The sequence below is a fragment of the Python bivittatus genome, unplaced genomic scaffold (assembly GCF_059951505.1).
Source record: "Python bivittatus isolate LINGU-HERP-01145 unplaced genomic scaffold, Pbiv_v1 ctg000080_np1212, whole genome shotgun sequence".
Classification (NCBI taxonomy): domain Eukaryota; kingdom Metazoa; phylum Chordata; class Lepidosauria; order Squamata; family Pythonidae; genus Python; species Python bivittatus.
In genome coordinates, this window is record NW_028277035.1 from 61,251,215 (window position 1) to 61,275,667 (window position 24,453).

The 24,453-nt window shown below is 39.7% G+C and overlaps 1 protein-coding gene across 2 annotated transcripts; it reads left to right on the plus strand.

Moving 5' to 3' along the window:
- The first annotated feature begins 1,079 nt into the window (after positions 1–1,079).
- Positions 1,080–24,453, plus strand: SLC26A6 (solute carrier family 26 member 6). Of its 2 annotated transcripts, XM_088134241.1 has the most exons (21): positions 1,080–1,256; positions 3,628–3,767; positions 4,933–5,043; positions 5,729–5,904; positions 6,547–6,711; positions 6,795–6,947; positions 8,736–8,818; positions 9,057–9,204; positions 9,424–9,537; positions 10,283–10,360; positions 10,602–10,697; positions 12,654–12,760; positions 13,630–13,699; positions 14,570–14,662; positions 16,673–16,756; positions 17,383–17,451; positions 18,775–18,972; positions 20,016–20,070; positions 20,963–21,099; positions 21,555–21,606; positions 22,158–24,453. In XM_088134241.1, the coding sequence occupies exons 1-20, from the start codon at positions 1,120–1,122 to the stop codon at positions 21,558–21,560; spliced, it is 2,220 nt and encodes a 739-aa protein (XP_087990367.1). In that variant the 5' UTR covers positions 1,080–1,119; the 3' UTR covers positions 21,561–21,606; positions 22,158–24,453. The 2 variants fall into 2 exon arrangements, with proteins under 2 accessions (XP_087990367.1, XP_025030793.1); XM_025175025.2 differs by lacking the exon at positions 21,555–21,606.

Below are 24,453 nucleotides of genomic sequence, written 5' to 3' on the forward strand. Positions count from 1 at the left end.
AGGAGAACATGCCTCACCTGGGCAGAAACACAAGTGTGCCCACTGGGAGGTGAAAAGGTTGCAACGACCAGTCACAGAACAGAAGGGGGTGTGGCAAGCACTGCAGCCAGTTGGAGCTGGGGCTGCCACTAGAATGGAACAAAGACCATCTTCTCTGAAGGTTTTAAGACAGCTGAGGTCAACCAAGGGCAGTTCTGAATCAAAGCTGGAAAACACAGGACAGGGTGCATTTGCATTGGGCTGGAGATGGGAGGAGGATGACGTCATCTGTTCCTGGACTCAGGAAGCCGTAAGTGGCTTCTACCAGCAATGGGCCAAGCAGAAAGTATGGATCAGCCCTCAGTCTTTTTCCTTTATAACATTTTCTCCTCAGAAGCCATTTCATTTAGAAAACTACTTGGATATCTACCAGTTGCTTTAGAACATACATTACGCTTTTTTAAATGCCAGGGCTCTCTTTTTTTTTTTTAATAAGCTCTTTAATAGAAAATGTAATATAGAGCTCAAGAACCCTACTTTCAATTTTTTTTCAATCTGGCAGGTAATGTTTATTTATTATGTATTTTATTCACTTAATTTATGTTGCAATGGCAACTCTGGGTGTCTGAGATAAAATTTAAAAGCTCAGAATACAAGATAAATAGAATAGAGGTAGTCCCCAGTTTAAGAACGAGTTCTGTTCCCAAGGTCTGTCCTTAAGTTGAATTTGTATGTAAGCGGGAACAGTATTATTGTATAATAGTGTATAAGTAGTATTGTGTAATTAACTTGAACCATTGTGTATTTAACTCAAATTTTGCTACAATAGGCTCCATTCTTAACTATGGGTTGTCCGTAAACCCAGGCATTCTTAACCTGCTTCCTGTAAAAAACACAAAATGGCTACAGTAGACAACATGAATCATCAATAAATTAATGTCAACTTCACAGGCTCCACCAACTCTAACTCCCAAGTTTTTAAGGCTTTCTGAAAAGCTAGCAGAGGTTGGGACCAACCAAATCTTGGTAGATGCAGTTCCACCTCTGGAAGCTTAGCGTTAATGGCCCTTGGAGCTGCTGCTTCTTCTCTTCCTAGTCCCAAGGCTGAATCACGAAACAGGTGGGATCATTGCAGTGGGCATGGAGGAAAATGAAGAGCCAGGCCATTCTAAGGCAGAAGGTGTGGGTGAAGTGCTGAGTGAGGCTGAGCTAGAGAAGATCGGCCTGAGAAACCAAGTTTCGCAAGCGTCACTTTCCACCAAGATCAGGAAAATAAGGTAAAGTATTGCTAATCCTCACTGATGGTATGAAGAATCTGGAAAGTATGTTTTAGATTATGAAAAGATGAATGAGAAAGGGCATTGGAAAACATGAGGAAAGCAAGCTGTTGCTTCTGATGGCAGATGCTTACAGGTAAATGATGACAGAATATTTCCACTCCCAGGACAAAAAAAGACGTAGGCATCAGTTCTGAGTGAGCAGAAGAACAGTATGCTAGTGCTACAGCATGTAAACGGCTTCCCGTTCACCAAACTCTTCTCTCTCTTTTCTGTGTTTAGATGCATCTGCTATTACTTAGGTGATCCAAACAATCCCACCAATATTCAAGACATCCCATATTTGGGGAAACTTTGAAGTTTGTAGAAACAGAAATTGTTTCTAGAATAGGTGGCATGACCATGGGGTAGGGAAACAGAAAACTGTATTGGAGGAGACGTGTAAGCATCATAGAAGAGGGTGTTGTTGACTACCTGGATCAGGGAACACTAATACAGTATTTCATACCGCAACATTTTGTTCCAGGCTGTCTTCCATAGAGAGCATGCCTCAGAAAGAAAATCACACGGCACACCCAAGCATTTAGATGATTTGTATATGAGAGGAAATGAGACGGCATTTTTGATCTATAGAAAAGGGTTTTAGCCTTCTCTTTAGTGTCCTCTTTTAAGGCCTTCTTCTGTCTGCAAACATTCAAATTTGTCAGATTTTCTCAAGCATTTTTCTATATATAATTTTTATTCAATAAATGTTTTGCAAAGTTAAAAGATAAACATGAAAACAATATAGAAAAAAACTAAGAACGAAAGATAAAGAAAAGGTGTTGAAAACAATAGAAAGCAAAGAAAAAGAAAACTAAAAAATACTTAAAGAAGCAACTTCCAATCTTCTTTATGACATTATAGACATACTTGAAACCGTTTCCCCCTTCTAAATTACATAACATGGTTCTCCTCTCCCCATATTCAACTCTTACTAATCCGTAAATCCAGAAATCATAAGTTCATTTTTATCCATTTTCAGCAAAAAGTCCATAAAGGGTTTCCAGTGTTTTATAAAAGTAGCTGTTGTTCCCTCCCTAATCAAACAAATCAATTTATCCATTTCTGCAAGTTCTGCCATCTCCCCAATCCATTCCTCTGTTGTGGGTATTTCTGTATTATTCCATCTTTGTAGATTTTCTTGTGAATGTTGAAGTGGCACAGGTGTCAATATCATATATTTCCCTGAATATTTTAACTGAACCCCAACTGACTAAAGGCTTCCTTTCTAATTATTTAAAACAATTTTATTGACCGATTTTTTAATTGACTTTTAGATTATATTTTCATCATTCACTTACTTGGGAGTAAGTTCAATTCAACATAGGAGACTTACTTCCATATAAACACACATAGGACCTCTCTGCAAATAGTTGAGAATTTGAGAAGAAAAATCCAAGAAACAAGTAATGTTTGAATATCTTGGCATAATGGTGCATAGCCCAAACATGGCTAGTGCAATGGGTATGTATATCCCATAATTTAAGGTCATGTGGAAGCTGCTCTCTCTCTCTATTAAATAAGTTGGTTGTCTGGCCTGTTTTGCCTCAACAGAGAGTGCAGTTTTGTATGCAATCTTGTCACTCTCCAAAAAGAAGCTTCCAACGTTATGCTCAGCACTACCATGGGGAAAGAAAGTAACCATGAAAGTACTTGAGATAGACATTCATGACTTTCTTCATGTACCACTTTACATTTTATTGGTGATATTTCATTGCTTCTTTTGGTTGTTTATATTCTTGTGGCCAACTTTGCTGTCTAAAAGGGCTGGAAAAGTTCATTGGAGTTTATGTACACAGATGAAGCCGCCATAGGTGGAAGTGTCTGCACGTGTCAGCGCCTGAAAACTAGCACTCCTCAGCTCCTTCTGCTCCCACCCTTTTTAGATGTGACTCTTTGAATCTTAGCTAGCTATTTTTGCCAAGTCCCAGAGCAAAACCTTGCCAAACAGCTGCATGCTCTACTGCACTCCTAAAATAAAAAAAAGAAGAAGAAAGGGGCAGAAAGGTCAAGGCCATTTGTTGCACACAAACTAGTTAGTAGTAGGTGGAGCAGCCCCACCTCTGCTTTTAGCCATCAAAATGTCCAGAGTTCCAGTACTGCAACTCTGGAATTTGTTCCTTTTACCCCTGCAGGATAATGTGGCATGGCCATTGTGTTTTTTCTTCCTGAGTGCCCATCTATGATGGATCCTGGGAGTGATGTATGAATTCACCTCATGGCATGGAACAGATTCCCAGTTCTTTTGCTCCTCCATGTTCCCCAAGCTCCATGTAAATTGAAGACCCTGCTTTCCTCTTCCAAACACCTTTGTCCACCTCTTTTCCAGATGCTCAGGATCAGCTGCAAAAGGCTTGCTACTTCAGTTCCTGCCCATCCTTAGCTGGTTGCCACACTACCCAGTCAAAGAATGGCTACTAGGGGACATCATCTCAGGATTCAGTGTGGCAATTATGCATCTTCCACAGGGTATGTTATCAGAAATCTTCTTGTCAGTCCTGGGATCTTGAGAAAGAGTAATAACCTCTGACCAACTATCAGCCCTGCACACATTTGAGTGGAGAACAAGAGTTGCATAAATGACTTGGCTGTGCCATTACCATTTGTGTCTTTCTGTTTCTCTGGACTGAACTTTCCCAAATAATTTCTGGTGCTAAAGTTAGAGCAATCAATGAATGCCTAGTAAAAACAGACACAGAAAAGAGGTTCAAAAGCAGTAGCCCAGCCCTGCAAGATTTCACCGTCAAAATTCAATAGAAATATGATTGACTACAGCAGGGTGAACTTAGTTTGATTTTTCGGAAATACTGTATAAGGTTGGAAATAGCAGGAAGCCTCTGGAGGCAAACCATCCCAATCTTCACATTTAAGTCTTTCCACAGTGACTTAAATGTCTACTCTCAAAGCTTGGTTTAGTTACTTCTAAATTTCCACATTGAGATTTGGGGCTATTTAGAATAGGCTTTTTAAGGGTGGAAATGAGAGCAATTGCCTTCCAGAGGCTTTCTGTTCTCATCCCTACTATTAATCACACCAAATCTAGGAACCTGCTGAACCTGGAAGTCCCAACCTTCCTTACCCTTCTAGTAAGGGCACCTGTACCTTTCCAGGTGGTTATAGAATCAAGTTGCAGCCCATTATCCTGGGAAAGTTGCCCACTTCTCCTGTAGGAGAAACCTACTGAAATTCTGTCTTTGCTTTTGCATCATTACTCTTGAAAAGATGGAACTGAGTAACTTAAAGGAAAAAGCCCTTGGCAAAAAAAAGTTAGTATTTAATGGGGAAGGACTGCAGATGTAAGGTGTACATCTGGACAGAGATAGGCAACTTAGTGCTTTTCAAATAATCTGCTCCACAACTTCTGGAGTATTGATCGTGTTGACTAGGGCTTATGGGAATTGTGGTTCAAGCATCTGGAGAGCCAGTATTGCCTACTCTTGGTCCGAAGAATTTGAGACACATTAGCAAGTTGATGTGAAATGATAGGAGGCCATAAAAAATTCCTGTACAAAAATTCCCTATACTCTTTCCTATACAAGTTCTTGATGGGTGAATAAAACTAGAATACAGCAAAAATGAAGTGTTATTGACATCAAGATAACTATGTGGTAACTTCCACTTCTATTTTTCCAAGGTTTGGCATATGCACTCCTAGCAGGGTTGCCCCCAGTCCATGGTTTGTATTCGTCCTTCTATCCAGTTCTGCTGTATTTCCTATTTGGAACATCCAGGCACATCTCTGTTGGTAAGCAGGAAATGCTAAATTAGATGCCTGGTGGGATCATATTTTATTGCACTGCTTACTAGAGGTAGAGTGCCAATGGCACCACTAGAGGTGAACCATAAGACTAGCATTCATAAGTTTGGGAGGCCCCCAAATGGCTTGTGGAAAGGTATCCTAAGAAAGACTTAATTGGACAGCTGGAAGCCATAGCTGCATAGACACCCTTTTTAGACTCCATTTAAAAAATGTGCTGCATTTTCCAGTTGGCTGGCATAGTACCTTTTCCATGTATTGTGGAAAGTTACAGCAGAAAAAGTTTTGCAAGGAGAAGAGCAGTAGAGAGGAAGTGAGGAGGACCAGCAACAGCAGGGAAAAGAAGATGATCTTCAGTGAGGGAGGGGAAGTTGAGACAAATGGTAGCACTGGAGGAAGATGAGGCAGCAAGGCCTTCAAAGTACCTTGTACCCCAAGTAAATCTGGCAGCACCTATGCATAACGCTGGACAGTACAACCCTAATTTAGAGCTGGTGGCTTAGTAGCCTATTAATACATTTTGCAACACAGATTTGTTATATCATAGTATGTGGTTAACGTGGTCTAAGAAAGCAGTAGTCCTTTACAAAATCTTTTGAAGGCAAACCTCTGCCATCACAAGAAGAGACTGAAGATAACGAAGTTCACTCAGAACTTGGATTTCTTCCCACAGGTCCATTCGCTGTCATTTCTGTGATGTTAGGAAGTATGACAGATTCACTAGAACCAAATGGAAAATATCTGGAAGTGATCACTGGCACCAACAAAACATTTGTCAATGAGACCCGTAGGGATGCAGCACGAGTAGAGCTGGTAGCTGCAGTCACCTTCTTAGTGGGCGTATTCCAGGTAAGTGAGAGATTAATAGTGCACCAAAAACCTGGTTCTGTAAGCGGAAACTGAATCAGCATCTAAAATCTGAAGATAAGAAACATTGGATTTGCTGTGGTTCTGAGGCTGAAAGGGCTGGTCCTACTACTATTAGACAGGGTGAGGTAGCTGCAGTCAATGAGACACAGATATGTTGGAAGGCAGTTATTTGCTAAGCAAGCTAACAAGAGTTTGAGGGATTCAACAGGAAGAAAAGAGTAGGATGAAGAGGGAAACTGTATGTTGTGAGGCACTGCATGCAGAGAATTGTGAGGAGTGGAAAAAACAATCTCCTGAATAGTTAATAAGAATGTGTCCAAAGAGCTGTTGATTGCCCTTTGTGAGTGATTGGGTGATTGCTTCCTGCTAAGTAAACAGAGGCTGTAAGAGAAATAAAAGATATCTTGATTCCAGGGAGCCTGATGGCTTCCAAATTATTGAAACTTGTGCTTTTCTGCTTAGCACTAGCTGTTCTCATAGAAACTGAACTGGTTAAGCATTTGTTCTCCTTTCTGGGTCATTGGCTCTCTGGGCTAATTATATCTTAAGAAAAATGTGCTAGAAAATCTTGGAAGAGTTTTGGTTTCAGCAGATATAGCTTGACTGTTGATCTGTTTTTAGGTTGCCCTTGGCCTGCTGCAGTTTGGATTTGTGGCCACCTACCTTTCAGAGCCCTTGGTGCGGGCCTATACCACCGCTGCTGCTATCCATGTGCTGATTTCCCAGCTAAAGTATGTCTTTGGAATCAGCCTGGAAGAGAAATCTGGGCCATTGTCACTGATCTATGTAAGTACAAGTAGACATGCAGAAGTTGTGTTTCATCAGTGTCTCAAAGTTATTACTTTCCCTGCCTTGTCCTTTTCCCACAGACCTTTGTGAACTTTTGCTCAAAATTGCCTGGAACCCACACTGGTGCGGTGGTCACTTCCTTGATCTCCATGGTTGCCCTTTTGCTCATCAAGATGCTCAATGACAAATTTGATAAGAAGCTTCCAACACCTATCCCCATTGAACTCCTCACGGTAACTTGTTCAATGCTGCTCCAAGATTGCTAACTAGCTTGCTTTTTCCTAAAATGACAATGCAACCAGCAGTGCAGAAGTCATGAAATAATATGTTAAAATTACAAGAAAAAAACGAACTAGCAAAACACCCCAAACAGTAAAATCATTATTAAAATAAGATGAAAACTATTAATTTTTCAAATACATTTAATAAATACATTTACTTTAAATAAATAAAAATTGTACTTCCAATAAGTACAATGCCAATAATTTTAAATAAATAAAATTATTGGCATTGTACTTATTGGAAGGTGAATTATACTTATTTGGGGCCAGAAGAACCTTTTTAAGGAAAATAAAATAGTTTGGCTGCCACCAGCCCAAAAGGTTACGTCTAACATGTTCGTTTGATTGATTGTTTGATTGTAATGATTTATACAGCTACCCATTTCACAAATGCAACATGACATATATTCAGGAGTGGCATATATTGACATATATTTGACATATATTCAGGGGTGGAGGAATGAAGACAGAAATATTTTACTCCTCAGCCATATGTTTAATAATTTTCCCCAACTGCCACATAAAGAATTACAGTTGAAAAATGAAGTCTTTCAGCCAAGGCTTTCAGTAGCCACAGGTGGGCCTGGCCCTCACTTTCTACATGTCTGCTCTGGGCATGAGCTTTCACACCAGGATCCAGAAGCCCTCCCAGTTGCTTTTCAAGATTCTCTTTGGGGAAAATGTTTGGCTTGGATGAGTTTTTGCTTGGGGATAAAAAAGAGAGGTCCATGGAAGGGATCAGTTAGCTTCATCCCCTTCTATTCCACTGTTGTAGGGAGAGATAAGAATTTTATTCAATTTGTTTTATAGGAAGAAACACACATGGCTTCATTGGAATGAAGATTTTTTTAAAGAAAGTGCAGGAGAAAGTGAAAGTTTGAAACGGAGGGTTTTGAGAGCATGGTTCTTAAAATCTGGGTCTGAACTCCTGAGCGTTCAGCTATGCTTGATTTTAGTTAAAAGGCCAAGAATTTTGCTCAGCTGCCATCTTGCTGAACTATCTGTTGCTAAAAATAAGAGACTGATGGTTAATTGATTTGATAATGTCATTTATTTTAGGTAATTTTCTTTTTTAAAAAGTAACTCTGTGTTAAGTTGCCTAATGGCTTTTCCTTAAAAGCTGGTTTTCATTTTGTTGTTGCTGTTGTTATAAAATAGAATTAGGGTTGCTTCTTTCATGATAACAATTTACCAACATATACATGCCTTCAAAAAGAACTTGAGATTAAAAAAAATTAGAAAAAAAATTGGAAAACAAAGCAAAACTGACAGATTTTGCAAACTGAGAGATCACTGTAATCCTTTGGTTATCTGTAGGCATGGATGTTTCTGGTGCTAAGGCCCCTTCCTGAGACAGAAAAGGAAAAGGTTAGAGCAGTGTTTCTCAACCTTGGCAACTTTAAGATGTCTGGATTTCAACTCCCAAAATTCCCCAGCCAGCCATGCTTCTGGGAGTTGAAGTCCAGACATTTTAAAGTTGTCCAGGTTGAGAAACACTGGGTTAGAGTGCTGCAGTGACTGACTCTCCTCCACTCTTATTATACATCTGAGGATCACCTAGCTCAGCCTTCCTCAAACTAATGGCCTTTAGAGATCTTCATGCCGGCTGGAATTTGGGAAATCTGAATAAGGTCATCACATTAGAGAAATTGAAACCTAATCAGTTCCCTTTATCTGTGCCCTTCTTGATCAGCATTAAATTACAGAAATATATTTTGCCTCACTGCCACCTCTTTTCAGATTATTGTCTCCACGGGAATCTGCTATGGTGCCAGCCTGAACAAAAATTTTGGGATTAGTGTTGTGGGTGATATTCCCAATGGGTAAGTGTTTCTTGCTGCTTCCCCAAATCCATGGTCTCAGAGCCATAATATGCCAGCTTAACGGGTTTCAAGACTGACGGAGGTCTCAGATTGAGGGGACAAAATGGAACCTCCCTTCCTTTTTTCTGAATACTCCTCTCGCCACCCCAGCCTTGGGAAATCACCTGTTTCTGTCTTGTTTTGCCTTGTGCTACCTGTATAGCAGAACTGCCTTGTTGCATCTGTTTCCTTACTGTAGATTGAGATCTCCTGAAGCCCCCAATGGAAGCTACTTTGGGCAGACAATGGGGAATGCTTTTGCCATTGCTATTGTTAGCTATGTCCTTTGCATCTCCCTTGGGAAAATCTTTGCACTCAAGCACGGTTATAGTGTGGACAGCAGTCAGGTAAGACATTTATTACTCTTTCTTTCTCTTGGCTTCCTGGCTTTCCTTTCTCCCTCTTTTGCCTTGACCTTATTTTCTCCCTTGCTTGCCTTGTGCACTATCTATTTCCCATACTCCTAAGTCAAGGGATGGGCATATGGCCACCCTGGAGTCTCCTCAGAACTTTTTTTCTGACCAAATATGGGTGCATATGTTGAGCTCTTCTCAACTCTCTTGCAGGAACTGATAGCCTTGGGGCTCAGTAACATCGCTGGTGGCTTTTTCCATTGCTACAGCATCAGCTGCTCCATGTCCCGCTCTCTAGTACAAGAAAGCACAGGAGGACATAGCCAGGTAAATCCAGATGAGCTTGTAGCCTTTTTCTGATAGGAGGAGATAATTATGTAGAAGTTGAAATCAATCAAATGGATGGGCAGCAGAAGGGGCTTGCAGAGAGCTCAGTCGGAGCTAATTGAAAGGCATGCTGGGATAGATGAGGTCATTCTGATTAGCACAGTAGTGCAGTTAGCTTTAGACATTACATCAATTAATCTTCCAGCAGGCTGAGGGTGGGCTTGTTTCTCCCTAGATGTTAATTTTATTTATATTATGAAATATAATAAGCTACTTACATTGAGGGTACTTTTGGTCGTTCTGCTGAGTGGGTCATAAATGTCTGCTCACAAATACTGCCTTGAATATACTACTGGCTCTAACATGAAGTTCAAATCTTTATTTCATCACTATTTTCTCTGAATGTATGAGACACATAACTTACTGAGGACTGAAGAAAGCAGTATCCACCTTGACCACAAAAGGGGGCAGCTTTCTACACCTAATGTTTCCAGATCTTTTTGGACTATGACCCCCACTATCTCCAGCCTGCTCAGGCAATTGGATATGGGAGTGATAGGAAATATAGCTCAAAGCAAAATAAATAGTAAAGATAAATATGTCTTGGATTGAAACTGACACCCAGTGACTATGTGGATAAATATATGTAGTTTTCTGGAAGCTATATGGAAGTGAAATTTGGGATTATTTTCCTGCTTCCTGCAGCCTGTTTTGTACACAGTTGTTCCTGTTTTCTACTCTGCAGGTGGCTACAGTTGTCTCCTCTCTCATCATCCTAGCAATCATGTTGAAGATTGGAGAGCTTTTCCGAGAACTACCCAAAGTATGTAAAATTAGGCTGTTCTTTTAAACAAACTAACAAACACCATTGAGGTATAGTACATATTGAAAGAAACATCAATTACCAAATACGGGTGGTAATATCAACATATCTCTTTGTGGGGTTTACATTATTCCAGAAAAGGTCTATATTTATTGAAGGTTCTTCTGTTCTTACCCATCACATGAATTAAAACTGCCTACTCTAGATATTTTCAAATAGTATCTCTGCCACTTTCTTTTAGGCTGTCTTAGCTGCCATTGTGATTGTCAACTTGAAAGGCATGTTCAAACAGTTTGAAGATATTCCTGCACTTTGGAGATCTAATTTTACCGACCTGGTAAGTAGGAGAAGACTTTAAGAGGAATCAGAGGGCAGGAAGAGTCTGATGGATTGCCATAAGTTCTGCTATGTGCTAGAAGCTAACCTAAATTATGCATTCAGCAGGGATACATGACGCAGTCAGAAACAGCAAAGAATAACAGTATTGTGTAAGGGACACCTGGGAAAAAATTCTAATAAAGCTGCTAATTTTTCAACAACATTTCTAATGAAATTTACTAAATCAAAAGGGGAGAACTTCCGGTTTAAATATTTAGCTTCTTAGGTTAATGATGCCTCTTTTCCATAGACAGAAACAAGTAGATGGAGAAACAAGCAAACAAAAAACTGATCTGCCCCCCCCCCCGCAACATTGCTAACGGAGATAATGTCTTCCACTATGTCTAAGAGAAAGATCTCTGTTCATAGGGTACAGCAAGAAATGCCATGTGGAACATCCAGTTTCATCCTCCAGTGGAGGAGAATGTTTGGGAGGCCACCTACCTGTAATGGTAATGCAGACCCTGGAACAAAGAGGTCTGAGCACACATTAGAAAAATGCTATGCCAGAACTTGTTTCCCAAACAGCCTAGCTTTTTTTCTCTGTGGGGAGATTAAAATCATATAATAATTAAAGGACATTCAAATATAAGAGCCTTCGTGTCCTGATTGATACTTAATTACTTAATTTAATCCATAAATTATAGATCATCTACTTCCATATATTCGAGGCTGTTACACATAATTTCCTAAAGGCAAGGAGATTTGAGATATTCCATATCTTGGGAGGCAAGGTGATGATGATGATGATGATGATGATGATGATGATGATGGTGGTGGTGGTGGTGATTTATTAAACATGTATGCTGCCCAGCTCTCAACAATTCTGGGTGGCTCACCACATTCAGACAAAGAAATTAAAACATGAAAAATAAAGAAAAAAGGATGGCAAGTGTGATTAAGATATTCCAAAGCAGGGGGTAATATCTGAAAAAGTACTTTTTCAGGCCCCCATCACACCCACCTCATATGGGGCAGGAACCCTCAGCAGGCTTTCTCAGCAAGAATGTACAAGGCAGGTCTTGTCAAGAGAAGCCGTCCTGTTCAAGACGGGCTTCAAGAATCAAGTTGTGTAGAGCTTTAACACTAATAACAAGACCTTTGAATTGGTCCTGGGAGTAAATCAGCAACCATGCAGCAACTGCATTATTGATGTTAAATGGCTAGATCTATTCCCTTTGGTTGGCAAATTGGCTGGTACAGTTTGTGCCAATTGAAGCTTCCAACAGAGGAAGCCCCATGAAGAGGCTGTTGCAGTAATCTAACTGCAAGGTAATTTGTATTTTTGAGGAACCTACTGAGTGCTTCACATCGCTGTTCTATTGCCTTCTACAGAGAAGTTTCCAGGATGGTAACTGGAGAATTTATTTCTTTATTTATATATTAAATTTATATGCCACCAATCTCCCTAGAGGGTGACTCTGGGTGGCCCACAATTAAAATCAAACATCAAAAACAGTAAAAAATATAAATATCCACATTAACTTAGCTAAAAAAAAAATCATACTATATAATGGTAACTCATGACATTTTAAAATCTTTGCTGAAGTGGTTCTAGCTCCATCTTATTTTTTTATGCTGCATGTTTTGCAATGTGCTGTATTTTTCACCATATTTATGTATTCCATAGCTAAGATATATAAAATAGAACAATAATAATGTCCTGTAGGACTATTACAAGGCACCCCTGCACTCCCAGCAGCCCACCTGGTATAAATCAACTCCTTCCTACCTCCTGGATGACTCAACAAGGTTAGGCAGGACCGCTGGCCTGCTGCAATGGGGCGCCATTCTGCACCAATTCACATTTGCTGAAATAACTCAGAAAGTTAACTCTGCTACTGCACGTCTCCCTCTTCTAAATTTGAATGGCAATCCCAGTACCATTGTTATTCTCTCATCCTCATGCCTCTAGCTCATCTGGCTTGTAACTTTTGTCGCTACGCTACTCTTGAATCTTGACTTGGGGCTGGCAGTAGCTGTGACATTTTCACTCTTCACGGTCATCTTCCGGACTCAGATGTGAGTATTACACTAGCTAGAAAAAGGAGGGGGAAAATAGATTTGGGAATTGCCTTTTACTATACTTTCATAGTAGGGCAGTATATAACTTTTATATCCTGCCCTGTTTCAAAAGACTCAGGGTGGTTTATTCAAAGATAAGATTACATTAAGAAACTGAGAGGCAGAAATGTGCAAATAATAAAAAAATACTTTTCATCAGAGTACATTAGCCAAAGATAAGCATGGGGAACTGTGGTCCTTTACAGTTACTGAATTACCCCTCCCCGATCCCTCGCCATTGGCCATTCCGCCTGGAGGTGCTGGGAGGTGAAGTTCAGCAGCATCTAATAGAAGACAGGTTCCACCTCCCTATTGGTGTAACTGCTAATTTCAGTACATAAATAATTAGATCAAAACATTGCTATTACAATGAACCAAAAAAACAACTTGTTCTTGTATACGGAACCAAATTATTGGGATTTAGGTATTTAACCACATCTATATGCTTAGACTGAACTAATCCCTGAGCTAACTGAACAGATCTAAGGAATAAGCCATTCTTTTTGCATAATCAGAGTATAAATACTCAAGGGATTGTGTTATATCTTTTTTTTTTCATCATTGCAATCTATTAAGGTCATGGGTAACATTCAAAAGGGTCATCATAACTGGCTGGCATGTTCACCTACAAGAAGATCCTATCTTTAATTATTTACATAAATAATCACTACATAGTCCAATAAAGAAATTTCAACATATAATTTATATGGACCAAGCAGCTTCTTTTTCCATGAAGAATTCCAGATGGTAGATGTCATGAAAGACCTATTATAAGAGCTGACTGGAGCCCTTGCTAACCCCTTTTCTCTTTTACCATCTTCACTAAGGCCTCATTATTCCATTTTGGGACAAGTGTCCACCACAGGAATTTACAAAGACATGGCTGAGTATCATAAAGTAAGTGTGTCATGAAACTGATTAAAGGAGGTGGCTGTGGGGAACTGCATAGAGAAAGGTATTTATTTATTGCTAAGCTTTCTATGCCACTCCATTCCAGACTGGCTCTGAGCAGCTTACAAAACAATGCATTAAAGACAATTTTAAAAAAAACAGGCAACAAAAGCAGTATTTTAATAAAGATACACCTACAGGGGCAGGGCCAAGTAACATCTCCTGAAGGTTTTATTCAATAGCCAGGTTTTTACAGTTCTATGAAAATCCAGCAGGGAGGAAGTAGTCCAGATAGGGGTGAGCAAGCTCTTCCACAAACACGGGCCACCACTGAGAAGGACCACTTAGAGGGTCCCCGCAGATGGCAAAACTCAGTACTGTGCTTGTGCTTCCTCTGGGGAACCTGTTCTGTCCAAGAATTATAGTTATCGTGTTGGGTTTAAACAATACAGCTGACACAGCCTGCCTGTGATCCCTGGGACATTATTTGCCCAGCAAAACAACTGAGAATAATCAGTAAAGCTGCTGTGCTTATATCAAGAGCAACCATTTTGCCCAGTATTTCTGCTTCTGTTGTGGAAGCTGGCCTCCTGCTAGTCTTTTCTCTCTGATTGTGTGAAAATAATAAATATATTCTAAACCATAATAGCCTGATCAGGACTGGAACCACCATGACTGGATTGGGGTAGACTTATCAACTCCCACCATCTTTAAATCCTATTTTACACATATCCTAATGTTCCTGAATTGTATTTTCTTTAAAAAAACAAACAGATGGAATTCCTGATCAAGCTCCATTTATTCTGGTCTATATTAGCCACATATTAACCCTCTTCTCATGTTTGCATAACATTTGGGTTCCTTTTTCCCCCTCAGGTTAAAGAAATACCAGGTGTGAAAATTTTCCACTCCTCTGCTACTATCTATTTTGCTAATGCTGAACTGTATGCAGAGGCCCTTAAAAAAAAGGTGAGAAAGCTTAGAGTTTGCTCTTACTATTTACTTGGTTTCTCACTCACGCCAATCTATGGGCTATAAAATGGCTTTGGGCTGTATTCCATTAGAAGGAATTAAGAGACAGATACTCTTTCAACTTCTGCATGGAAGTGCTCCTGTGGTACAGTTAATTAACCCTTGACCTTCATCCTTGGTCAGGGAAAAAGAGCTGACTAAAATCAACATGATCAAATGCTTCCCTTCATGCATTTTTATGCTGAATATAAAGCTGTTATGAAATGACAAAAAGCTCTGAATTAGAGCAGCAGTGTCGAAGGCAGGGCAGGGGTCAACTCACATTTATTATCTAAATCCACACTCAGGCACATCAAAATTGCTATAAATTTTTCAAGGGGCGATATATAAGTGTATTTCCTCACTTGGACTAAAATATGCTTTGAATTGATGATTCAAACTAGGAAAAATGTATAGGAACTTAAATTGCCCAGCTATCTCAATTTTGCTGTTCTGATGAAATTTGGAGTTTACTATGCCTGCTTTGAAAACTGTTTATTTTAAACATTGGTGCGCCATCTTCTCATTTAGAATTTCCAAAGTAGTGCATAACTGATAATAAAAATAAAATAATACTGGTGAATGGATGGAATGTGTGAGACATCAAAAACTGGGGGAAACAACATGGTGTTTGTCTAATGCATGAGAGATAATGGGAGTTTCACAGGCACAGCTGTCCTCCCCACAAACTGTCTTCCCATTCCCCAGAAACTTCTGCTGCATTTCCAGGCACCCAGAGGACAGCCTCTGAGGAAGGACTTTGTATGTGAGGACAAGTGGGCATAATGTTTTCTCTTATGTATAAGGCTTTAGAAGTGAATAGCAGCTCCCAGAAATTGGTCAGAAGCTAATAAAGATCTTTATCACAGACCAGCTGTCTTCTTAATCAATGACTGGTGCCAGTTAGTAGCCCATCCGTTCTGTTTTGAAATAAAGTCTGTTTCTAGGCCAGTGATGGTGAACCTTTTGGGCTCGGTGTGTCAAAGATTCAGAAAATGCCTAACTTGACTCTGCTGGCATGTCACCCACCTCTGAACAAAAGAGAAACATATTCATTTATTTTTGAAAAATACAATCCAATCATGTGTGGTGCTATGGAAAAACGTCAAATAATTACAAAAATGAATTACAGGTAAAATACTCAGTTTCTCTGGTAACTCAAACAGGGAGAATAGTTGTTGGTGGGTGTTGGTGAACGCTGGCATGTCACCCAAAACATCATGGTGTGTCACCTTTGACACATGTGTCGTAGGTTCACCATCACTGTTCTAGGCTGTCCTAAAAGCAAACGCTTACAATGGCATAATCTAATCATGAGGCTACCTGACATGGATAGCTTTCTCTCTCCAAAAAGGCTATCAGTTTGGGACTCTGAAGTAAAAAAATCAGTGAACACTGAGTAAATAAACAATTAGTAAAAATAAATAATCTGTTAATGCAAGTCTCTTACCCACCTACTTTCTTTTTGTACTTCATGTCAATATTTTTTCCATCGTTGTTTTATACCCATTGAAGCCAGTAGCTCAGTAAACAGGAGTGTGAGTGGAAAGTGCAAAATAACTCTTGTGATTGTATTTTAGTGAAAGTTTTCTTACCAGATATCAATCAATCTCATTATTTCAAATATTAAATTATACTTTGGATGGGATCTTCTCATGTGCCCCCCATCCAAAGCTTCTGAGTGGTAAGAAGCACAGTGAAGTGAAAATGAGTGAAACGGCTCTTGGTATCTTTCAGGAATGTCTACAGGGTAAGATAAAAAAAAGTCAAGATGGTGAGTGTGACAGTACAATCAAAGTTCTGCCTGTTTTTGATGTGCATTGTGTGTGCAAGGCACATCAAAACAGGCAGAGCTTCAACCACACCATTGCATCTGCCACCTTGACTTTTTGACCTTATCCTATCATGCACCAGAAAATTGGCAGTTGTCCATTAGTTCCTGGGATGTAAGTAGTCTCTCTTTTATAGTGTGGCATTGATGTGAACCATCTCATTGAAAAGAAGAAGAAAGCTCTAAAGAAGAAACAAAAGAAAGACAAGAAAGAAGCCAAGGTATGCTTTCTGACTAGCATCTTTTTCTTCTTCTAAATTTCAAACAGAATATTCTCCACGAAGATACTTGGATTTGGTTTATCTACAGATAATCAAAAAGGGGATCAGGCTAACCTTCACCAAACTGGAGTCCTCATATATTGTATTCCCATTATTCACAACTAGACATGCATAGAGCTGGAGATGATGGCTGGCTGGATTGTTTTGCTGTATCACTGCATTTTGATACATGATATTAAAAACACTTTTGCTCAGAGTACTACAAGATTGCAACTCTCTGTTTTGTTAACACAGAACAGAAAACCTAACAGTCCTGTTTAACCAAAATCAATATCCCTATCAATTCTACATCCAGTTTAGGTGCAGAAAAACAAAGTCTTCTTCCAGCTTTTGGCATTAAACCATTAAAAAACCATTTGTTTTAACTATGGCGTGTTCAATAAGCTACCATGGCATGGCACGGCACCAACATAACATCTTTCCAATACAATTATGTCATAACTTTTGTCATTTTTCCTTCTGCCATACCACTTTTTGAAATTATTTCTATGTTTCTTAAAATGTCATATGAAGAAAGAGCTTTGTGATCATTGTGATATACATTTTCCTCTTGTTTTTGGCAACAGAAAATTGCTCAAGAATCTGGAGAAAACAACCCTGGATTTGTGGATGTAGAGATGGATGCAAAGTCACAGGTACTGTGTACCATTTACAATCATTTTAAAAAGAGAAGGTGCAGACTCCATTGCCTAGGCATTTAAGATATTAATACCAATAGAAGAGAATATGTGTAGCTCAGGGTTGAACTGTGGAGTCCTTGGGGTTCTCTGAGCTTGGTTGTTTTCTTGCAAACGTTTTGTTACCTGGTGCTCTGAAGATGTTACCTAGCCAGGTAACAAAACGTTTGCAAGAAAACAACCAAGCTCAGAGAACCCCAAGGACTCCACAATTTAAGACATTACTATACCTGAAAAAACCCACTTGTATACTGCATTTGTGTATTTGTGTGTAAATGAGTGCCTTTGGCTTCAAAACCCAGCAAAGTAGAGATTAAATGCTTAATAACCATGCAACAAAATTGGTAAGACTTTGCTGGGCTTCATATGTTAATATGGATTTACAAGTGACACTTCCTCCAGCCAAAGTTTTTCAAAGTTCTGAGATTTCAGATCAGATCTGGGTTGAGAGGGAAGTCTTCAGGCAGGGATTAAAGAGGTACAGCTATCCCATTCAATTCATAGAGATGCACCTGATGAAATTATACTTAGTTTACCTGTACAAGGCAAATTTCTACTTACAGTACCAACTGTACAAACAGAAATTCAACTGATCCAATCCACCTACAATCCCTTCCCACAAATGGATTTCTCACTGATTTGTGTGGACCTAATTTTCGTTATTCTAAGCAGTTCCTTTTCATAGACAGTATTCTTTGTGCAGTTAGAAATCCAGCAGGTACACAATCTATCAACAATAGGTTTCAAGAAATATACCTTTTGGACATTTGACAGATACATTCTGACAAAATATGCAATTCTGTGATGTTGTACCTCTGTGCACACACACTCACACATACACACACACAGTTTATTGCTCTCAAGTACCAAAAAGTACTGAGATGTTTTTTACTAGGATACCCTGAACTTTTCATGTCAATACTTTCAACGTAATATGACCACTACCAGCTAAGACAAATAGAGGAAGGAGATATTACCACCTTAGACTTCTTGTTTCCTTCACCTGTTTTCTTCATATTTTTTTACTGAGGAAATTTGCATACTCCCTATGTCCTTGTTCATCACCTCAAAAAACTAGCATCTGACTCCTCTGATGTTCCAAACATTTTTCTGGGTTGTAAGGTAAGATGTGAGAATCCAACATATGATCTGTCTAGAGAAAGGGAGTTCCCGTTTCCAGAAGAACTCAGCCCATACCTCTCACCCTCCCAACATAATCTATGAGCAAAGACAACCTGGGAAGTCCCTCCAAGTAATCAACTCTGCTTCTCTTTCCTGCAGGAACCAGAAGCCATAGCAGTGACTGGGAGCAATGGAACTGTGAAGGCTTGGGACCCCCCAAATCACATCCAGCCACAATCTTGTGGCAAACCCAGTTTAAATGCTCTGGGGCTAGAAAAGCCTTCTATCCATTCACTCATTCTGGACTTCACTTCTGTCACCTTTGTGGACACCGTCTCTATAAAGACCTTTAAAAATGTGAGGGACGGCAAGAAAGCAGGAAAAGGAGAGCTTTCAGATATGTGGCTGTGTCAGGAAAGGCCAACAGACCTTGTAGGAAGGATAGGCAGGGAATAATAGCCACTGTCCACATGAAGCGTGGATTTAATTGCTTCCTTTTCTTGCTGGGATTCTGACAAAAATCCCACCTTTGAAGTTCATGTTTCTTTGGGGGGGGAAACTGTAAAAGTAGCATTTTCTTTCTGAACCAAGAAATAAGGATATATTGTTCCTATGTGGTATTCTCCAAGAAAAACCCTTTGGCTCCTTGCTGCAGAGTCACCATGCTGGCAAAATTGTTTTTAATCTTTTACCACCTTCTGCCTATCCCTATAAATTCCCCATCTGAAAAATATGATGTTCCCTCTAGCCCTTAAAAATATAGAGATCTTGAGATTCCTTGGACATAATACCTACACCCATTTGCTGTATGTACAAAATGCTAAAACATGTTGAGGTTCTCTAGCTAAGTCCTGGTGTTAAGAGGGTTTTCAGTTCACTGTGATTTCTGACCTCATAATAATGGCTCGCTTGCATTTTCCTGACCGGTTAAATCAATTTCTCTCACTTGGTCGCTCTCCCTGGCACACATACATGTGCACACTTTCTGCCTGTCATTTCTGTAGCTGAAATGGTTGGCAAGGACCCAAAACCAAGAAAGCATTTATTTCCTCAGCTTTTCAGAAATAGAGCTCTTCCCCATGGCGGATTGCTCATGGCCATTGCTGCTTCACTAAACTTCACAGGATTGATAAAACAAATGGAGGAGGATAATATGAGCTTCGTGAAATAACTTCCTGGAAAATCCTTTTCAACTGTATACCCTCCCTCTGTGATGGACTTTAACTCCCTTTAGCATGCTCTCTGGGGATAATGGGAGTCAAACTCCAAAACATCTGGATTGTTCCACACTAAGGGAAATCTCCATTAGCAGTTTTCTTACCCTAGCCTAAATTGGCCAGTTGGGCAAATACATGCTTTATGATTCAACGCTGCTGTTTTTGCTTTGTTGCCTTCTGCAGATATTTAAAGATTTCCAGGAGATTGAAGTGGATGTGTTTCTTGCTGGTTGCCATGGTAAGAAAGGCCTAGGAAGTCATGATCAGCCAAATTGCAGTAGACGTGCCATTACCTGAGAGAGGGAGTACCTTGAATCAAAAGTTCCTCTTTCAGCTTCAGGCCCTTGCTCTTGTATGTCAGCCCAGGTCTCACTCGTGGGCATTTGTGAGTTTCAACATGCCATTGTGAAAGGCCAAACTAGCAGGCCTGCCATATCTGGGCTACAAATATACAGAAAACCACTAGGTGGCAATAAAGACACAAGCGTTCTTTGTTGCTATCTAGTGTTAATCTGTATCTTTGCAGCCCAGATAGGATAGGCCTAAAAACTAGGGTATCTTATATTTTGGTATTATTTAAGAGTCCCATGAGGATAGCCTGGGAAAAATCAGCTTTTTTTCTAATTATAGCTCTTGGCTCCAGTAGAAATTGCTGCTAAAGCAAGAAGGATGAATGTGTCTCCCCACAGCATGCCACCCACCAGGCTAATAGCACTGCCTCTCCCAGCCTGTGACCTCCAGTTGTGTTGTGCCACACTTGTTGGAAATGATGAGAATAGTAGCTTAATGCAACCATAAGGTACCAGATTGGGGAAGGTATATAGTAACAACTGGAGGTAATTTAGATTAAGGAAAGAGAGTAAAACGTTAAGGAGATAACAGTTCCCAGTCTTGAAACCAACTGCATGGATCTGCTAGTTAGAAAAACGAGCAGCAAATTCGCAAAGTGAATGTTTTCACCTGGCCTTATTAAAATGGGCAGATAGCTTTCCCCAATCTTGTTATTTCCAGTCTTGTTGGACTAAGCTAGATATGAGATTGATTAGATTCATCACTAGTGTTCCCACCACGAATAGTAGAGGTGCCCCAGTATGGTTATGTCAGGCAATTTACTGTTCTTCTCTCCACAGGCTCTGTCATTACTCAGCTGGAAAGAGGCAATTTTTTCAATGAAACAATCACCAAGAACCACCTTTTTGCATCAGTGCATGATGCAATTACCTATATCACTAGGAACCGAGAACAGAGCATGCCACAAATTGACACTGTAAGCAGTTAGTCTTTTTCTTAATGACTCAGAAAACCTACTCCTCACAGGGATCATGCAGGTTTAGCAGACTGCCTTGGTGCTATTTTGAGACCAGGCACGTCCCTTGAAACAGCAGGGCTGAACTATTCCCTTTCCTTGATGATCTCATTATGTTTCCATTCCAGCATCGGTACCCTTTGGTCTTCTCTAGACTGTAGGGTTGATACTCACTCTTTACATAGACCTGTAAAGGGAAAACCCTAACTCATGTGCTAAGAAGATTCTCCCTCTCCATGCAAAATCATAATGTGTCTTCCCCATTCAACATAGTTTAAAGTAAGGTAGGGCTGAGTGTGTGTGTGTGTGTGTGCATGCCTTTGAGTCAGTGTTAATTCCTGGCAACTGCCTGGACAAGTTCCTGCAGTTTTCTTGGCAAAATTTTCCAAAGTGGTTTACCATTGCCTTTTTCCTAGGGCTGAGAGAAAGTGACTGGTCCAAAGTCACCCAGCTGGCTTCGTGCCTAAGGTGAGACTAGAACTCACAGCCTTCCAGTTCTTAGCCTGGTGCCTTAACCTTTATTTATTTATTTATTTATTTATTTATTTATTTATTTATTTATTTATTTAAATTTATTGGCTGCCCAACTGTAGTGGACTCTGGGCAGCATACAAAACTGCATTACACCAAACTGGCTAATGTAGGGTTAAGTGACTCTTGTCATGAACTCACTAGACTGGATGAGACAAGCCATTATTTCTCAGACTTCCCTGTAAAGCAGGACTAATCACACTGAGTTCTTCTAAGGAGTGCTTTGATTTCTCCTTGGGGACTCTAAGGATTGTTATATGTGCATTCCCCTAGCAACTGGGTTAAACATTATGTTTGGGTATTTTGTGTTTAGAACTAGTAAACAACTAGGAATGTGACCTTCCATGGAAAGGAGGATGCAAAAAGAGAGGACCTATGTCTTGGGTAGTTTTTCTTGGTGTTTTGTCTCATGAACATGTACAGACACAGATACCTTGCATGGAAAATATGTAGAGCTAATTTGAGATGCTCAATTTCCATCTTTGTAGGTTGACTACAACACTAACATGTGACCCGGAGAGCAGAAATCAGGTTTCATCTTCCAGAAGATTTTCTAAACTGTGTTGCTTAATGAGGTAGGATTCACTGCCATTACAAATCCAGAGAAGAACCATTACCAAGTGCAAATGCTTAGAAACTGGAAGCTGGAAATACCTTTTCCTTGAGTGTCATCTCTGAAGAAACTGAGAACTGATTGTGGCCAAGGAGCTTTTATTCTACATCTCTGAGGCACGGATTCTTCTAGTTCTCCTGGGAACGTATTTCATGCATTAGGAAAGAATTCCTCTCAGGCACTGGAACTTGTTGCTATGCCTGCTCTTGGGATAAAGATTTTCCATTCAAACTTTCCACTGGGTTTGGTGAGAAATTTGGTCATTTCCAGCATGTTTTTGCCTTTGTGATAGTCCTGATCAACAAAGAAAGGCAGAACGTGTCTCTTCTAGAAGCATCTACTCCCCATGTTTGTTCCTTCCTTCATGGACTGGAATTTTAATGCGAGGTCTTAGAAAGTAAGTTTTTCATGCCTTGAATTTCTCTGGTCATGCCTGGATATTCATGCCTGAATATAGAGGAAGGGGCTTTAGCCCTCATGCTTTGCATGAAGTATTCCTAATGTTTCCAGTTAGAAGTATCAGATGGCAGACAGAACAAAAGCTGAAGACCTGTGCTTAAGACCCTGGAGAGTCAGCATAAGTCACAGTTAGCAATATTGGACTAGATAAACAAGACATCTGATTCTTCTTCTTGCCTTCATTGAAATTGCTCGATTTCAGTAGACCTGACTACAGTTTATTGAGGCTGCATAGGAAACAAGAAGTGGGGCTTTTGTTGCAGAATTGTAAAAACCAAAGTATGTATGGATTATTATGTCATCATTATTTCTGGAAAAAATGCAGAAGTTGAAATCAGAAGGTAAACAGAAGTCTGGTCTGAGAAAGGTTTTGGGGACAAGCATCCTACTAAAATGAATGAAATGTATTGGTGTGTACAGGGTCAGCTCTGTGAATATCAAAAAGCGGCAACTGTCTCTGGAAGCAGATGTTGGGAGGTACTCTGCAAGGAGTGAGAGAACTCTGAGTTACATGACCTGCCCTGCAACCCTAAGCCAGCCTGCTGCCTTTGCTACCTAATCAGGTTTTGTACTCAGAGGAAAAAAGGCACCGTCCTGTTCTCTCCCTCGGCCAGGATAGTGTCTTAAGCCAGCTTTGTTGCCTAGCTTGGAATTTCTACTAGATAAATGGAGTCTTTTATGTCCAAAGACTTTGCCCATTTATCCATGCATGCCTGACCTAAAGATAACATTTCACATATACATTTTTCTTCAGTTTGAGTGTAATTCTACTCTGCTTTTTTACTTTGGAAGATGTTACTGAACGCAGAATCTAATCCCAAGATCAATACATCTGTACAGATTTATTTAGTCAGAAAATTTGTATAAGAAAATGATTAATGGATTGATTATGTGCCATCAAGTCGTTGTTGACTCTTAGTGACCACATAAATAGATTTTCTCCATGACTGTCAGTCCCTGACCTGGTCTTTCAGATCTTACAACGATGCATTCATCACCACAGTATCTGAATCCATCCACCTTACATATAATGAGATAGTATGTTGTATATTATTATTTACTGCCCATAAAATTAATGTTTTAATCATATGTCTAGAAGTTTTCATTCTAAAGGAAATAATGAACTATGTTGCCTAATGCCTAATTTGGTAAATGCCTCTCCATTTACCAAATTATTCCCAAACAGTAGGGCTCATGGAAAGGCAATTTACATGTCATTACATTGTTTTTAGATTCATCAGAGTTGCAAGTAGAGAAGTAGCACATTATAGAAACAGATACGCTATGCTTTCTCTGATGTGCACATTTTTTCACATAGAAGGGACATGTTGTTTTTGATTAGGAGAACATTACAAAATATGACAGTCCCTTCAATTGCAGCCTAAAATTGTACAGTCTAAAATGTTATCATTTCATTATCCGCAGTACAGTGGGTTTTTACTGAAATCAGTAAATTGGATCATAATGGTTATCTGTTTCCAGCTGGACTGGTTGCAATAATCCACACCATAATTGATATTCAAGCCAATAATCAAGCCAGAATCTACAATTTTCAGATATATCCTCAATGACCTAACCACTTTATATATTTCTTCACTTGACTCTTATATTTTTTGAACTACTGTTTCTCATGCTTTGAATAGCTATTCCCTTTTTCTTTGTTTGCTTGCTTGCTTGCTTACAATTTAACTTGAAAACAGTCTGTCTTGTGG

Coding starts and splice junctions, on each gene's coding strand:
- SLC26A6 (XM_025175025.2), top strand. CDS start 1,120: ATGGAGGAAAATGAAGAGCCAGGCCATTCTAAGGCAGAAGGTGTGGGT. Junction 5,905..6,546: donor TCTTAGTGGGCGTATTCCAG/GTAAGTGAGAGA, acceptor ATCTGTTTTTAG/GTTGCCCTTGGCCTGCTGCA. Junction 8,819..9,056: donor GTGGGTGATATTCCCAATGG/GTAAGTGTTTCT, acceptor TCCTTACTGTAG/ATTGAGATCTCCTGAAGCCC.